The following is a 17969-nucleotide window of genomic DNA, read 5'->3' as shown; positions in this document are numbered from 1 at the left end:
TTAGAGAGACGTTAGAGACGTTAGAGACGTTAGAGACGTTAGAGACGTTAGAGAGACGTTAGAGACGTTAGAGATGTTAGAGACGTTAGAGAGATGTTAGAGACGTTAGAGAGACGTTAGAGACGTTAGAGACGTTAGAGACGTTTGAGACGTTAGAGACATTAGAGACATTAGAGACATTAGAGATGTTAGAGACGTTAGAGACGTTAGAGATGTTAGAGACGGTAGAGATGTTAGAGATGTTAGAGACGTTAGAGACATTAGAGACGTGTGAGTCTGAGCCTGGGCTGTGATTTCATCTCCTCCTGCTACTGGACAAAGTTCCAGTAAAAACACGTCCTCTGTCAGCAGGGAAATGCTGCTGGTTTAGAGCTTTCCCAGAATGCCGTGTGGCCCTGTGGTGTGCGGCAGTGTGTGTCTGTTCGCTCTGTGGCAGTGAGTCAGTGAGGCTTTTAAAAATAGACGTGGAACGGAGGAAGCTTCAAACGAAGACGCAACGTGTCATTATTACGTCTGTTTGAGGCATCTGAGCAGAAAGAAAGAAGAAAAGAAAGAAAAGAAAGAAAGAACGAAAGAAAGAAGAAAAAAAAAAAAGAAAGAAAGAAAGAAAGAAAGAAGAAAGAAAGAAAGAAAGAAGCCAGTGAGCTAAAGGAACATCACTTTCCTGTGGGAGAAAGGATGAAATCTTCCCAAACAACTGAAGGACAACGCTTTATAAAAACACAAACTGTTACTAACATTTGAGTCTAAACCTAAACTAAACCTTCTATTTTATTTATAAATGTACGATTTTCCATTTTACCAGTTTCTGTTTATTTCCATTTCGTCTTCTTTCCTAAACCAGATCACATTACAGGCCAAACTTGTTTAATGTAGTTAAAGACACATTAAATAGTTCATAAACGTATTCCTTAAAACATGTAAAAACTGTTTAGACTTTAATTGTGGAGCGAGGATTCACAAACTGTGTTTGAAATTTCTGTGTTCAGGATTTAATGGGCGGGTTAGATATAATAGTCGCGTTACGTAACGGAGCCATCACTAGCATAAACCCGACCCTGCTGCTGAAGCACACCAAAGTTCAGCTCAGTGCAGCATCAAATTCATCATCAAAGTGGGAACGTGTCATCAAATTGTAGGGAGGTGTGTGTGCTCCCCCTGCAGGAAGAAAGGAACAAATCACCCTCTAACTAACGATCGATGGAATCAATGAAAAAAACACTTATAATAACACTATATATATATATATATATATATATAATAACACTTTATGATGTTTAAAACACAGAAAAGTCCATTTAGTGTCACATGGGCCCTTTAAGAACTTAACAAAGCCAGAATCTGTTGTAGACGCAAAAGTTATGCAACAGTTTGATAAACATACCACTTGTTTTTTATATTTGTACTTGTTTACTTTAAAAAATTTACTTTAAAAAAAAAAAAAACTTACATTTAAATAAAAATGTTCATTTAATACCATTTTGTACTTTTGAAATGTGTAATTATTCATATCATGATATATCGCGATATATATATATTGTATTGTTTAGTATCAGCCTATATCGTATCGTGGCATGCAAATCGTGAATCGTATCATGTCGTCAGATTCATGACAATGTACACCCCTAATGTACTCACAGCAATATAAAATTACACATTTTACAGCCTGTAAGTGTTAAATATGTGACACATTTGCTTTTACAAACTAACTTAATTATCTAAAAAACATGATGCAGTTTTTCTGCCATCGGTTTTATTTTGTAGACACTCCAAAGCAGCAGCTGATTTCCATGAGACATATTGTATGAATCTAAGCAGGGTTTCCTCCCACTGTCACGCTGCTGGATTTCTGTTTTATAACTCTGCCAGGATTTACATGCACACGATCTGTTCCCACAGCTTAGCCTGGACAGCATATGTGTGTGTGTGTGTGTGTGTGTGTGTGTGTGTGTGTGTGTGTGTGTGTGTGTGTGTGTGTGTGTGTGTGTGTGTGTGTGTGTGTGTGTGTGTGTGTGTGTGTGTGTGTGTGTGTGTGTGTGTGTCAGCAGAAACAGCAGAAAACAGCTGAGGGAGAAGCAGAAGACGCAGAGAGAAAAGGCGTCGTAATGCTGAACTGTCTGGGCAGGAATCACATCTGATTTACACGCCAAGGACAGAACAATCCCTGACCTCAACATTTCACAGCAAAGCCAGAAACAGAAACTAACAAACACACTATTACACCCACACAGTCACAACAATATGTGGGTAAAACCAAAGCTGATGATGTAATAAAGCATGTATCTACCATACATAACTGTAATGAAATCAATCAAACCGTTACATTGTGGGAGGCAGTGATGTTTTTCAGTCATTTTGAGCTGCATTTGTTTCTATAAAACCCACAGTTATTTATCGTCACCTATAGAAATACATAAAGTGGTTTTTGCATTATTGCTGCTGCTGCAGTCTCACAAATAAAAGTGTCAATGAACTGAAGGTTGAGGAGCTGTGGAGGAGAAGGAGGTAAACATGATCAGATCTCTACAAAATAAAGTATATTTAATGCAACTCAAAGTCCATAAATCACTCAAACAACCTAATAATTAGATCAGTGATTGTCAACTGGTGGGTCGGGACTCAAAAGTGGGTCGCGGACCTGTACTGGGTGGGTCGTGGACAGCTGGTAAAAAATAACTACTTAATGTCTCTCATGTTGGACTTGTCTTTTATTTTGAAAGAAACTTTTATTTTGACGTGAATGTTGCACATGAAAATATATAGATTTATTTTTTTTTTAAATATTACACTTTTGTTTTTGAAATACTAAATATTGGTTGGTTGAATTCTAAAAAAAAGTGGGTCGTGATTGAACATGGCAAAATGTTCAATCACGCGCGGATTGATGGAAACGGAAGAGAAAATAGTGCCGATTAAAACTGGAGGTATGAATTTTTTTGTGGGCGGTTTTGTGATGTAAATGAATCAAGCTTTCAAACGCATATATTTTTTTCTATTAAAAACGCACAGTTTTGTGGCCCCGGAAACTAACCGGGACTACTTTCTTGACCAACTTCAAGCGGCCAGAACTCGGACCAGGGAGGTGACCACTGAGTGAGACAATGTGTATGCACTATAGTGCTGGTGAGGATTGCATACAACGTCATGTCTTAAATAGGCAAACTATCCCTTTAATGTTAGAATAAGGCTAAAGTTCAACAAAAAGTCAACAAAGTGAAGTGCTACAGCTGCCAGTTTTTTCTGGCGTCAGTGAGTTTGTTTCCAAAAAAAAATGCATTACGTGTGAAAGCAGGATGTTCCTCTCGTCTCTACTAAGTGACCTAAAGTGCTTTGGTTGCTGATCGGTTCATAACAGTGTGAAGACAAGCGTGTGAAGTGGGAAATTCACATCATCCGATGATGAGTCGCCAAAAGAGTGAGTGGACGAACCAGAGGCTGGACAATAAAGTTTGACACATACGGCCTTTGATTTTCCATCATCAGTGCCAAAAACGTACCATTAACGTTCTGAAACGGAAACGTCAATCTTAAAAGCTTGGTAAGGTTTCATTCATTTAGACAACTGTTCCCTAGGAAGTTTACTTTGATCTCCTGGCATGTTTCGACTGACAGCTGCCAGTCTTCGTTAGAGGCGTCTGCTGATCGCTTTGATGATCCCTTTAAAGTTTCCTTGACTTCCACGTAGTAATTCCCGCACGATTGTTTTTGTCTTGCCGGACAAAAAGTCTTTGTTGTCTTCGTCAAAGGAAACTTCAAAGGAAACATCAAAGTCAAGGACAAAAATGCGTCCAAGCATCGAACACATCAAAGCAATCAGCAGATGCCTTTGAAGAAGACTGGCAGTCAGAAGATCAAAGTAGACTTCCTGAAAAAAAGTTGTCCGAATAAATGAAACCGTAACAATTTATTAAAAAAAGAAGTAAAATTGAACTTGCTGGAAATATTATGCAATAATCAATACCATTGAATCGCAATACTTGCAATATATATTGGCACACAAGTATTGTGAGAAAAAAAATCTAAGCATAGACATTGTCCCAGCCCTAACTTTGTGAAAATTGTTGATAGGATTTTGACTTCCCGGTGTATCATGTGAGCTGTAACAGACATGATGATGTAGTCTAGACTCACAGCAGGTAGAGTAGAGCTGGTGTCAGTGTGTAGCTGTATGCATTCCTTTCCTCTGTGTGTGTGTGTGTGTGTGTGTAGGATGTGAGCTCAGTGGGAATGAATGTGTTTGCATGGATGGACATCAGATCAGATCCCAGTGTGTAGACGGAGAAGTGGAGGACGCTCTTCAGTCCAGACCAGGACTAACCAACACCAACTAATCAGGTTGATCCATGTGATCCATGTGTGATTCATGCTGTCTGTGTGGGACTGAATGATCTCCTCTGCACTAAGGGTGTAAGAAAACAATCAATATATTACAATATTTCACCACGCAATTATCATATCGATCCAAAAAAAAATATCTAAATTGGGTTTTTTAATCACAATTTTTAACAAAAAAAAAAAAAAACATTTATTTGCGCTAACTTATGAATAGCACGTAAATACTCAGTCACTAGGTGTCAGTGAACGCACCATCAGACCTTGTTAAATTACTAGAGGTGTCCCGATCCGATATTCTTATCGGATATCGGTCCGATATCAGCTAGAAAACAAATATATATATATAATATATATATATATTGGGGGTTTTTTTGTTTGTTTTTTTTCTTCAATATCTTCTATTTTATTTTTTCATTTCTTTTAATCAATCATAGAATGTTGTTATTCTAAAAGGTTAATTATATGTAATCCATTGGTTTTTAATAAATGTGTTTGTTTTTTTTTTTATAATCAAGCCTTTTCTAACATTCCACACTACAAAACAAGTAATAAACGTATGAATGATTCGTGCTGACATCGTATCGGATCGATATCGGTATCGGTCCAATATGCAACGGTGCAATATTGGTATCGTATCGGAAGTAAAAAAGTTGTATCAGGACATCCCTATAAACTACTTCACTCCTCAATGGATTTTAGCTGGACATTGATTGCACATTATTTTCATAAAACATACTGGTAGGCCTGGGCGACATATCAAGATTCAAGATATATTGAGTTTTCTATTTAAATTTCTATATAGAAAATTCCAATACTGTATCATCTATAACAATATATATATTTTTATAGCTTATTTTGTATAAAAAATACTCATTTTATGAGTCGCTGCTTTTGCTACTTCTCAGAACAGCCTGAAAAACACAGTTAGATGGATTACTGAGTGCGTCCACACTACAGAACTCACTCACACGTGCTGTCCTTTAGGGAAGAAAAAGTCAAAATTGTCACATATTGTGCAGGTGTTTATTAATAAATGAGCCTGTGTAGCATTTTGCATCAGCAAATTTAACTCAGAATTGTCTTTCTGGTCAGACTTTATTTGAAATAAAATCATTGAGATTTATATGATATATCGCCATTTTGAGAAAAGATATTAAGAGTTTTGGTATATATCGCTCAGCCCTACATACTTATTTTTTATTTTTTTAAGAACTTAACAGAATCAGAATGTGTTGTAGGAGCAAATGTTAAACTTTTTTGAAAAATGTAATTTAACAGTCTGATGTATGTCATATATCATGATGTATGTACAGTATATTGTACAAAGGTGTGAGACTCAAGGATTATTTCTTCTGCTGGTGTGGGTTCAAATTCCACTTCTGACATTTTTTTTTTTTCCATTTTAACATATTTAACACGGCAAATTCCACCTTTAAAAATACATATACAAAAAAAAGAAACATTTTAGGGTATTTCCTGGGTTAGGATTAGGGCTAAAATAAAACTGACAGAACTTTAGCTAGAAGGACAAGGGTCCGGCAGTGAAGTAAAGACTTACTGAGCATGTGAAGTGTGGGAACTATAGACAGTCTGAGCAACAGCTTATATTGTATTGGTTAGTATCGGGATACATCTTATTGTGACATGACCGTAAAGCATATCGTATCATCATGTTCATGGCATCGTACAGCCCTACAGGATATTGTCCCATTTCAAAACGTGAATTTGTTTTGTTTCCATTTGTTTTTCACAGAAAAGTCTATAACGTATATCATATTGTTTAGCATTGGAATGTATCAAATCTTATCGATACATGCAAAACATTTTGTATCGTATCGTCATGGCAATGTACACCCTTACTTTGCACTCTCTCATTAGCAGGACAAAAAAAACCTTCTCACGACCCAGAAAACCTCCTCAGCTCTGAAATGACTGCTTTAGAAACAAGGCATGCACAGCCTGCTCTGCCCTGTGGATGGATGCAGTTGGATGTAGATGTAGGATCAACACGTTGGGAGAAGCAGACAGACCCACTGTGTGTTTTAATGTGTGTTTATTTCATTATGGGATTTTTAATGATTCCCAGCACAGTTTCCGGTGACAGTGGTCTTTGATTTCATGATATTAGATAATAATGGATTAGATTCGCTGTGTTAAAGTGAGAGATGTCAGAGTGGTGAGTGTGTCACGATGGTTCTGTTCCTAACAGGCGGAATGAAGGAGCTCCGCAGCGGCTTACCTTCACCGGGCAGCCGCGGTCCTTCGATCCGAGCAGCGAGCGACGGAGGCTGGGATGCTGCCCGCCGCGGCTCCCGCCCCTCCGGGTGGATGGAGGGCTGGAGGCTGGAGGCTGGAGAGGACGGATAGGGCTCCGAGACCCGGATTCAGGAGAAGGAAAAGAACCGGGGACCGAGACCGAGGACCGAACCGATACCGGGAAGAACAGCACGCGACGTGATTCTGATGTAATGGCTGTCCCTCCTTTCTGCTTCCTTTAGCTACCCCCACCACACACACACACACACACACACACACACACACACACACACACACACACACACACACACACACACACACACACACACACACACACACACACACACACAGCTGAGCTCAGGGTGTCAAACCCCAGGTCCATGGGCCAAATCCGGCCGCTACAGCCTTTGAACGGTCCCACATTAAGAACATTAATCATTGACTAAATCAATGATATAATTTAATTACAGTTAACTGTAAGTGAATGCTTTACACTTTAGGTCAGTGGTTCTCAACTTGTGGGTTGGGGCCCAAAATAATGATAGCGGACCCATTTTCCTCTAGAGGGTTGCAGACGAAATTATGTTTGCTTTTATTTTGAAGGCGGTGTACTATTTCTGCTGAAAAGTTAATTATATATACTTTGGATGTATAGTTTTCTTAGCACATCATGACCGCAATTTTTATTTTCATTCCTGAATTTTTTTATTGTGAATTTAGGAACTCGAGTGTTGCTGCGATAGTGTGACTATATATCTAATTTCTTCTCTCCTTGTTGTGATATTTTGTATTATTTCAGGTATAAAAATTGGGTTTTTTCCACAATAATGATGGAATTAAAAAACAAATTCTTTAAAAATGTTACACTGTCGCAAAAAAAAAAATTATATATATATATATATATATATATACACACACACACACACAGTAACTAAAGAAAACAATTGATTACAGTTGATAATAAAATCTGCTGCAGTTGGTGAAATATAAAACATCTCCACAATGTTAAACACAACTGAGTTTGTCCTTCCCACGCCTTTTTATTTAGACAGTTACCACTGATTCACAGAGTTCTGAAGATTAAAGATGGATCAGAACATGAATGATCATATGATCATCGTTTATATCATGAATAATCTGAGCATTATAACAGGAAAGAAAAAAAGGTGTGTGTTTTTGTTCTCATTTTGTGTGTTTTCGATGGCATTTTGATTGTTTTTGTGTAATTTTATAATTCAGTTTGTGTAATTTTATTCTTTTTGTGTGTTTAAGTAATTTTTGTTACCATTTTGTGTCTTTTTTTGTCTATTTGTTTGTTTCAAATTAATGTTTTGTCATTTTCTGTATTTTTCTGTCATGTTTTTTTACGCATAATTGTGTGAGTTTTTTGTTGCCAATTTGTGAATTGTTTTATTTTATTGAATTTTAAATATAAAGTTATTCTACTGAGCTATAGAATAATTCACTGTGTGTAAAAGAACACGAAGATAAAACAACTTAAAGTGATTTTTAAGAAGAGAAAATGATACTAAATTAAACATTTCCTCTAAATGGAAACACGCTGCTTTGGAGAAAAGTTTCTTACTGCTGCCCTCTAGTGGTGGAAGTGTGATATTACAGATAGAAAACCTAACCTATAGATATATTAAATGATTTATTTTTATTTAATTTGAGCTTTTTTCCCACTATTAGGTTAAAATTATCTTTACAGATCTGAGAGTAAATCAAGCATAAACAATGGAAAACATGAATTGCAGTATTTTTAAATTAATAGTTTTTACATTTAAACGATTTTGGACCTCAAAATAATAATAATAATAATAATAAGTTTTATTATTGAGTTTATTTATTTTGTACGGTAGCGGATTAGGACCAATTTTGATGGAGAAAATAATTTTGGCCAAATCAAGAATAAAGTAGAATTCATTTTTGAAATTTTGACTTTATTCTTGATTTGCCCAAAATGATTTTCTCTGTCAAAATTGCCCCTAATCCTCTCCCGTACTTTTGATTATTTGTATTATTAACTACTTCATTTATGGAGATGTGTTACTTTGACAGTTTATTTAGTATTTAATTTCATCAATGAATAATTGGTTAATAATGGCAGATAGCTGTGCTGTGAGCGCCCTCTAGTGGCTGTATCTGAATAATCCTAATGTGATCAGTCTGAGTTAAAGGTTGTAATTAAATGAAAGAATAATAAATAGCATCAGGTCACTGAGTTCAGTCTGAGTGGTCGTTTCATGTTGTTCACTGACCCACAAACACTGGTTTATTACAGTTTAAACTGGTTTATTACAGTTTAAACTGATTTATTAGTTTAAACTGGTTTATTACAGTTTAAATTGGTTTATTACAGTTTAAATTGGTTTATTACAGTTTAAACTGGGCAGGGAAACATGAAAAACTGAACGTAAAAGTGTGAAAACCCCCCAAAGGTTTAATTTAAAAGAAAAGGAAATGCATTTTTATTATGATGATCTTCATTAAAGGCAGAGGATGAGATGGCGAGTCCTTCCAAAATAAAAGCACACAATGAACAGGATAAAAAACACCATATCCACCTCCTTTGAACCTGTTTCCACATCCAACCGCAGCATTACGCCGTCACTCAAACGTCTAACTTTTCTTTAAAAAAAGGTTAATAATTCATTTCTATGTCTAAAATTATTTAGATTATTATTCTTGTTAATTTTAATTTTCCAGTATTACATCTTACTTTTTTTTTTAAATTATTGATCAGTATATTATTTTTTACATCATTTATCATTATTGATACCAAGTTTTTAATGGAAAACAACAAACTGAGAAAAGCGACACACAGTATCTGTAAATAATAATCCGTATTAATACATATTCACCTTTGATATCATTTCTATGTACATTAGAGACATTAGTTTGGTAAAGACATTAGAAATCATTTGGTAACAATAAAAACCGACCATCAGCGCCGTCTTACCTCCTTCACCAGCTGGATGATGGACTGGATCTTCTCTGGTGGAACGTTCCTCCTCTGAATCACTAGAATATCGTCTCCATCTCCTCCACCAGGACATCCTCTCTCTCTTTCCGACTTTTGTCCTGGTTCAATTTAACCCTCTGTTTATCCTTAGGGTCAATTTGACCCCATTCAATGTTTATTATTCAAAAAATAACGTTTATTTATTTATTTTGCTTCATATTTCATGACTTTTCCTAATTTTATGAAGGTCAATTTCACCCTGATGGTGGCGCTAGAGAACAGGTCATGGTTTTATTATCGAGGGGTAATTTATATTTATGTATTTAACAAATAAACTAAGTGTCTGACACAAAAATGTAGAACTTTACATATCTCAGCCCCTCTAAACACACACAGAAACAAATTTACATTTTTTCTCCACATTTTTAAATCTCAAATTGATGAATAAAATGTAATTTTTTCAAAATCTTGCAAATTTGTAAGTTAATGTATGTTTAAGGATCACTTAATGCTTGGATATTGTCAGTCTCTCACATACTTTGTGTGTAATTTATACCTGGAACATTAATGTTGAAATTTAGCTTTTTTTCCACCTAAAATCTGTGGCTCATTTGAGATCAAACTGGTCTGTATTTGGCCCCTGAACTAAAATGTTTTGTTTAAAACTTTTAAACACAGGTGTGAATGTGTGGGCTACATATAATAAATGACCCATTGTTGACGTGGTCGTCGTCTCGTCCGTTGCATTTGTAACCCTCGCTGTGATCCCTGACACTCGTCTGAGAGGTGAAAGGAAAGGAGGCGGAGCCTAAGGAGGGTCAGAGTGAACATTTATTTTGAAAAGTGTCATAAGGTTATTTACTGTACACTGAGCAGAGCTGTTGATAGACGGGGGGGGGGGGGGGGGGTCTCCTCATGGAGAGTTGTCAGGTTGTCCCGCGTGATGCGGGGGAGGGGTGTACGTCCCCTCCTTCACCATCTTATCTCTCTGCTGACGGATGGCGTACAGCCTGGCACGCTGAGGGACAGATACCACACTACACTTTAATGTCATGAGGACGATATACTCACATTTATTTATTCATTTGAATAACATCCACTGTCATACAGGAAGTTTATTAGTATTCTCCATAGTATATAGTCATCTTAAAGATGTAAATCATTGTTTTAATCAGAAATAAAATCAATTAAAAGGTGGTGAAATGGGATTTTAAAAACTACAAAAAAGTTGCAAATTATAGTGGGCAAAAACAGACAGAAAAAGTGTTAAAAAGTGTTAATATTGGCTTAAAAGTGGCAGAAAAAAATAGGAAGAATTAGTTTAAACTGGCAAATAATGGGCATAACAAATGGTTAATGGGGTTAAAGTGCCAAAAATGTGCAGAAAAGACATTTAAATTTAATGGAGAAGTGTCAGAAATGGGAGTAATGTTGCAAAAAAATGCATAAAAAGTGACCAAAAATGGTGGAAAAGGTGTTGAAATGGGATTTAAAAAAACACAGAAATTGGTTAAAATTTGCAAATTAGAGTTTGGACAAAAACAAAGTGGTTTAAAAAAAAAAAAGGTTCAGTGTAAATATAGTCTTAAAAGGGGTACAAAACAGGGAGGGGTAAGTGTCAGAAATGGGAGTAATGTAGCAAAAAGGCATTAAAAAGATTAAAAATATGATAATAAAAAGTGATGAAAATAAGTTAGAAATATGATCAATTTGGTGTAGTTGCAGCAAAAATGGGCTCAAATTGTTAGAAAATAGTCTTAGTTTCTGTAAAGCATTTGGCGACCCCCTCCTAAATTGGGGTCCTGACCCTAAGGTTGGGAACCATGATGAGTTCAGACCTACCATCTTCTGTCGGTGCATGCACTCGTAGAAATCCTCCAACTCCAGCTTACACTCGGTGTTGGCGCGCGTTTTCCCGATGCCGTGGGCACACCTCACCCACTCCCTCTCGAAGGCGTGGCAGCGCGCGGCGTGTTTGTAGGGCTGCTCCCCGCTCTGCAGCAGCATCCAGTGGTCCAGGTTAAAGCCCAGCCGCGAGTTCAAGTCCAAGAAAGGCATGGCGCTGAGGAGAGGAAGTGTTTGGACAAACTGTAACATTACAAATAACCCATATTTTAATAGGAGTTATTCTGGAAAGTGGGCGTTCACTGCAGCTGGATGTTAGTAAAAAACACTACGTGACAGTTTTCAACAGTAAATTTCATCTGGATTTAGTTGTAAACAAACTCTGGAATGTTCAAAAATATAAACTTTTAATGGGAATTATTTATTGGAATTAACTGGAAATTAGGAGTAACATTTAAATCACTGATGCTGATATTTTAGATGATGCAAAAATATATTTTCAAACTTTAATCAACATCCCTGTTAAGAGCCAACCTTAAATGTCCAGTTTTTTCCCATGAAAAGTTTCCAATTTTCAAAATTCCTGTGATTTTCCAACCCTAGTTTTTTAAATGTTGTGTTTTTTTCTAACTGTATTATTTTGAATGAAAGCTAATATTTATGTTTGGACTTTAGATATGACACAGTTAGTCAAAATTACTCATAATTTCCATTTATTCCCAATAGCGAATTCCCATATTTCTGAATTTTACCAAAATTCACGAGCTTAAGTTCCTGTCGAAGTTTACTGGACATTTTCCACACTTTACCAGAATCATCTTTCTGATAAAACTTTATTAATTGGTTCATATCGTCCAACCTTTCATTCATTATTAATGTGTATTTTAATTCTTTTTATTTATTTTTTTTTTTTTTACAATTTTAAGACAAAACTCAACACAAAAATAAATAAAAACAAAAATAACTTTGGAAAAAAAAAGGTTTATCATACATTTCTATGTCTAAATTCTGCAAATTATTCTTCTGACTTTTAATTTTCTAGAGTTACAAGTCGCACTTTTTCTTTAAAAAAATATTGATCATTATATTATTGACATTTATCATTGTTGATAAGAAGTTTTTAATTAAAAACAACAACATTATATTTAAAAAACCAACACATTTTACTAAATTGTTTTTTATTGTTTAATTTAATGTTAATTATATCTGTTTTATTTAGTATGTATGGTTATAACATTTAATATATGTAATATGTGTGTGAACGTCTCTGTGGTGTGTATAAATAGTTGTGTCTTTGTTTGAAAATATCGTATACAATAGAAAACTGTTCACTGAAATGTTGTTATATCTCCTAATAAATAAATTAATGATAAAAAGCGACACAATATCTGTAACATTAAAATTAGGAGAAAAAAAAACAATCCGTATTAATAAGACTAATACATGTTCACTTTTGATGTAAATTATAGGTAAATTAGAGACGTATTTGCTATTAAAATGACAGCTCATGCTAACGGTAGAGCTAGTGCAGCTAACTATGAATAAATACCGAGAATAAAGCGTTTTTAAATAGATTATAATGTTTAAACCAGTACGTTAATGCTCAATGACAGCGTCTTCATGCTAACGACTCTAATGTCACATTATTGACTATCAATAAAACCTGCATGTTGTCATAACAGCTCACAAACTGCTAAAACACACACTAATATCCTTAAAATGTTGGTTTTTACCGAGTTTGTTTTCAGTTGATTCACCTTCCAGCGGAGATCTGCTTTACGGCTGACGAAAGCACTGCCGTAAACTGAGCAACACTGTCGTAAACTGAGCAACACTGTCGTAAACTGAGCAGCACTGTCGTAAAGAGTGCGTTTTCCTTATTTTTTCACCCTCCATAACTTTATTTATAAATTCAACGTGGACAAAAAAATGTAAATAAACTAAACAACAGCAAATAAATCAAAGTTCATCTCAAGAAACAAGATCTTTTTTTAAGATTGTAACTTGTATTTAGGCACAAATATGAAGTTACAGAAAACAGTTATTTATATTATGCTTAAAAGATGATTTCACACTGAATTAAAATTAAAAAAAATGTTTTTATTCCACAAACGCTGCATGAATTCCACCTAAAGCAAAGATGGGCAACTTTTATCACAGCAAGGTAAGCTACTGATCAATCTAAGGTTTAATATATATAAACTAACAGAGGATTTGTGTATCTATTATCTAATTGATTTATTTTTCATATTTGCATTTTTATTTTATTTTATTTTATTTTTTTGCCTATTTTTGTGTTTTGGTGTTCTTTTTTTTTTGGTCATTTTTAAAAAATATTATTTTGTGTTTATTTTTCTTCCATTTCAAGTTAATTTGTTGTAATTCTATGCGTTTTTGTGTATTGTACTTTCATATTGTTTTTCGAGTGGTTTCTGTATATTTTGTTTATTTTTCTTTAATTTTGTGGTTTTTGGATTCATTTTTTTAGTTTTTCTGTTTTCATTTTGGATTTTAAAGTCATTTTTGTCTATTATCTTTGTCCTTTTATGCTTGTCTGTCATTTTGTGTGACTGTTGAGTCTGTTTGCTTATTTATTTTGAAATATTTTGCTGATCAGAATCTATATTAATAATAGTGAATTTCTTACTCAGAAATGCAACTTTTAAAGACTGGACACAAAATACACATTTTAGAAAATAAATGAATTCATAGCAAGTCTGTAATTTAAAACAATTCTTAAAATGAAACTTTTTTCACTCTTGTATATATTTAATCATCAACGCTTTTAATTAGTTCTGTTTCTTGTCATGATTTTAAGTAAAGATGTCCCAATACAAATTATTGATGCAAATATAGCTTCTCTGATTGCCTGGGAAGTATATATACTGTGTATATATATATATATATTAGTTAAATGTATTTAAAGTGTATATTTAGCTTATGACACTTACTCATTAATCATTTGCATTGAATGGAAGCATTTCTTTTAATATCTACAAATTTAAACCATCATATTTTCTTGTTTTTATCAGACAAAATGCTCTCAAAAACAACTTTTCCATGATATAAGACAGTACATCATTAGTTTGGTGCAACGTCAGATTGTTTTTATTCATGTCCCTCCCCAAAGGTCTTCACGTCAGCTTTCCCGTCCCTGCACGTCCATCCCTGACCAACATCAGGTCTGTAACAGTGACAGGAAACACTTAATAAACACTTTAATATTGCTATTTATAAACTCTGAACCTTCTCAAAGCAGGACGGGACGTTTCCACTCATTCACACACACTGTTGGGAACTCCAGTTTACATTCAAGTGTTTTTTTTTTTTTGTTTTGTTTTTTTTCCTCACAGGCTGTGACTGTAATACAAAAGCAGCTGAAAACAAACGCTCCCACCAAGAAACCCGGGTGGGAACGTTTTAAAAACAGAAGCACAGAGGTGATACAAAGCTATGAGACGATTGAAAGGAGCTCATCATTCAGCACCGAAATTTAAAGAAGAGTTGGCCTCCAAAAGAGACAATAATAAGACTTTTTAAAGGATGGTTCAAATAAATATAGCATTTGTATTATAACGTTTGATTTAAAACATCTATTTTATTTATTTTATCAATATAACTCAACAGTAAAGATAACTGTCATGTTGTTTTGGAGCCAAACTCTCGTTCAGTTACATCCACGTTAAAGGCCATCTGTGTGAGGATGGAGGTACTAAAACAGTGGTTCTCAACCTTTTCAGGTCCCAGAGAGTGGGGACCCCCACTGTAGCTGAAGGTGTTTGAACACAGACATGAACATTGAAGAACAGTCATGTGGAGACAGGACCATCTATAAGGGGGAATAAAGGAGAGATTTTTGGGGTCCATCCATAAAGTCAGTAAAATGATGGTCCATTGTTCTATGAATCTGTGATAACCACATTTATTTATTCATCTGAATAATATCCACTGTTATCCAGGACGTTTATACAATTTTGGGTCATAGTATATAGTCATCTTGAAGATAAAAAAATCTTTGTTTTAATTAGAAATAAAATGGGTTCAAAGAGATCAAAAATGGTGGAAAAGGTGAAGAAATGGGATTTTAAAAACCACAGAAATTGGTTAAAAATTGCACAATAGACCAACAGAGTGAAAAAGTGGTATAAAAAAAAAAAAGGGTTCAGATTTACAATATTGGCTTATAAGTGGCAGAAAAAAGTAGGAACAATTAGTTTAAACTGGCAAATAAGCATCAAATATGGGGAAAAGAAGTTAAAAGTGACAATAATGTGTCAACATATGCAACATTCTGTGGGAAAAGGGTTTATAAATACTGAAAATGTGTTTAAATTGGAAAAAATGTTCAGTAAAGGCATTGAAAATTGATGGAGAAGTGGCAGAAATGGGAGTAATGTAGCAAACAAAGCATTAAAAGGAGCAAAAATATGGCAAGTTTGGTGTAGCTGCAGAAAAAGGGTAAAAATAAGCAAAATTGGGCTCAAATTGTTCAAAATAAATTCTTAGTTTCTTGAAGGCATCTGGGGACCCCCTTCTAGTGTCCCGGGACCCCAAGGTTGAGAACCCCTGAACTAAAGGACACAGACGGATGGTAAACAGGTAAACAAACAAGGTAAACAGGCAGATAAAGTGCACGAGTGCTCATTTAAAAAAAAAAAAAAAAAGCTCATTCGTTCAAAGTGAGGAAAGTGAAGCGCTAACAGCAGTGGGGTGTGCTGTTGACTCCATAAGGCTGTCACACACACACACACACACACACACACACACACACACACACGGTCACATGACTCACAGAGCAGGAAGTGATCCTAAAAAGAGTTTACAGCAGTAATACACAACATGGATCCCAGGAAAAACAAAACACTTTAGTTTCACCACCGTTATTGGGAAATTCCAACGACCTTGAACACAACACCGTAGCAGCTAAAGGACATCTTTCTTTAGCTCTGAAGTGTCTAAGAAAACATCAGTTTCACATCACTGATATTTTTTTTATCAGCTTTACCTTCATTTCTTCAATTTATAGTCAGAATGCACAAATGGTCTGTCCCTATTGGTAGAAAATCAAAGGACAAATGCATGTATAGTAGAAGACCGAGCTAATGCTAACGCTAACTACGCTAAAGGTGACGTCAGTGTGTGTTTTTTTATATGAAATCTACGTAAAAATTTGAGTTTGAAATGCAGTTTCAGCAGAGCTTTTTGCCCATTGGTCGGTTTAAGTTGAAAAAAGGGGAGTGGCCAAGCCAGCGTGTGTACTTTAATACATCCTACATATAAAATGAATGGAAAATCACTGAAAATGTTTGCATCAGTTTCCTTTTTTTGACTCTTAAATGTTTTTCTGTAATTTGGGCTTAATTTAATCTCTATTGTATGAGCTGAATTTATTGGTTGTGACAATAAAAACATCTTAAAAACCTTAAAAAGTTCAAGAGTTTCTAGCAGAAATCAGGGCAGAAAGGATCTTTCTTTAATTTTCAGAATAAAGTAAACAGTAGATTAAAGTGGAAATAACTCTTTTTACTGCTGTCGTACATTTTCTAATGTTTTCTGTCAAATGAACGACCCCAAAAAATTATTCTAGGGTGTTTCTGTTTACATCTAAACAAACATTCCTGGTTACATCCTGTTACATCCAAAGGTTTGGAATTTGGTCTAAAAGATAATAGAAAAATGACAAAACTGATTATTAACTTTAATGTGTTTTATTAAAGTACTCTAAATAAGAATCTGGGATCAACTTGAATAAAATAAATGTGTTTTTCTCACTATTTATAGAAATGCATTTTTTTCATTCCAAAATTTGTGTTTAAACTTGAGCTTAAAAATTACTTTGATGCTTTTTTTTGTGCAACCGAGACGTCGTTTAGGTTTTTTCGTGTCATTGTCAGCACTTTTAGGCCCTTGTTTGTCCTTCTATAAGGTTAGATGTGCTGACTCAGGATGTTTGGTAAACATTAAATGGCCAACATTCATTTGGACAGCCTCCACACGAGGAGTCGTTCATGCTGACTCGTGCTAAAAAATACAATTTTCAGGAAGTTTGAATATAAAAAAGGAAAGAAAAAAAAAAAACAAATAAAATGAAACCACGAGGATTCATCCACACACTCGCACTGACTATGTTTCACCTGCTTCTTCATTTTAAGCAATCGTGTTTTTTATTTTGTACCCAACCCGTGTACAGTTTGTTCTTTGGTTATTCTGTTTTAAAACCAAATCAAAACCACATATGAACTGTGTGCTTATTTTGTTTTACTGACCAAAAACCAAAACAGAAATATAGAAACTACAAAAACCAAACAAGCAGCGTTTTTTTGTTTTGGAAATTAAATCTGGTTCCGTTTATGTGATATTTGGATATTTACGGGGAAACTAGCACAAACGCTTCATGTTTTAATCTCATCACACAGAGGAACACACAGGGGGGCGGACTTTTAATCCTGGCCCAAAAAAAGCAGCAACGCATTGTCACATTACTGATGAACTGGTGAACTGAAATGTTTTTAATACATGAATAACTAAAAAACAAAAAAAAATGGATGTTACGAAAAGTATGCACATG

The 17969-nt window shown here is 34.9% G+C and overlaps 2 protein-coding genes across 2 annotated transcripts in view; both read right to left on the bottom strand.

Annotated features, from left to right (window-relative positions):
• macf1a (microtubule actin crosslinking factor 1a) overlaps window positions 1-6809 on the bottom strand; it is a 229607-nt gene extending 222798 nt beyond the window's left edge. Inside the window, exon 1 of the mRNA XM_028461883.1 lies at window positions 6575-6809. The gene's annotated coding sequence lies outside the window, so the exon portion shown is untranslated. The remainder of the gene's footprint in view (window positions 1-6574) is intronic.
• Window positions 6810-10369: 3560 nt separating this feature from the next.
• ndufs5 (NADH:ubiquinone oxidoreductase subunit S5) lies at window positions 10370-13257 on the bottom strand. The gene is made up of 3 exons (XM_028461496.1): window positions 13135-13257; window positions 11399-11618; window positions 10370-10574 (listed from the first exon to the last, which is right to left on the bottom strand). The coding sequence occupies exons 2-3, from the start codon at window positions 11612-11614 to the stop codon at window positions 10470-10472; spliced, it is 321 nt and encodes a 106-aa protein (XP_028317297.1). The 5' UTR covers window positions 11615-11618; window positions 13135-13257; the 3' UTR covers window positions 10370-10469.
• Between the last annotated feature and the right edge of the window lie 4712 nt (window positions 13258-17969).

This window comes from Gouania willdenowi, chromosome 11 (assembly GCF_900634775.1).
Source record: "Gouania willdenowi chromosome 11, fGouWil2.1, whole genome shotgun sequence".
NCBI lineage: Eukaryota > Metazoa > Chordata > Actinopteri > Blenniiformes > Gobiesocidae > Gouania > Gouania willdenowi.
Note: the sequence above shows the minus strand (reverse complement) of the source record. Positions and strands in the feature narration are given on the sequence as shown.

What these genes read in the sequence shown, in the direction of transcription:
- ndufs5 (XM_028461496.1), bottom strand. Translation starts at nt 11,614, where the DNA reads ATGCCTTTCTTGGACTTGAACTCGCGGCTGGGCTTTAACCTGGACCAC. An exon ending in GCATGCACCGACAGAAGATG is followed by an intron (nt 10,575 to 11,398) that starts GTAGGTCTGAAC and finishes TCTGTCCCTCAG; the next exon opens with CGTGCCAGGCTGTACGCCAT.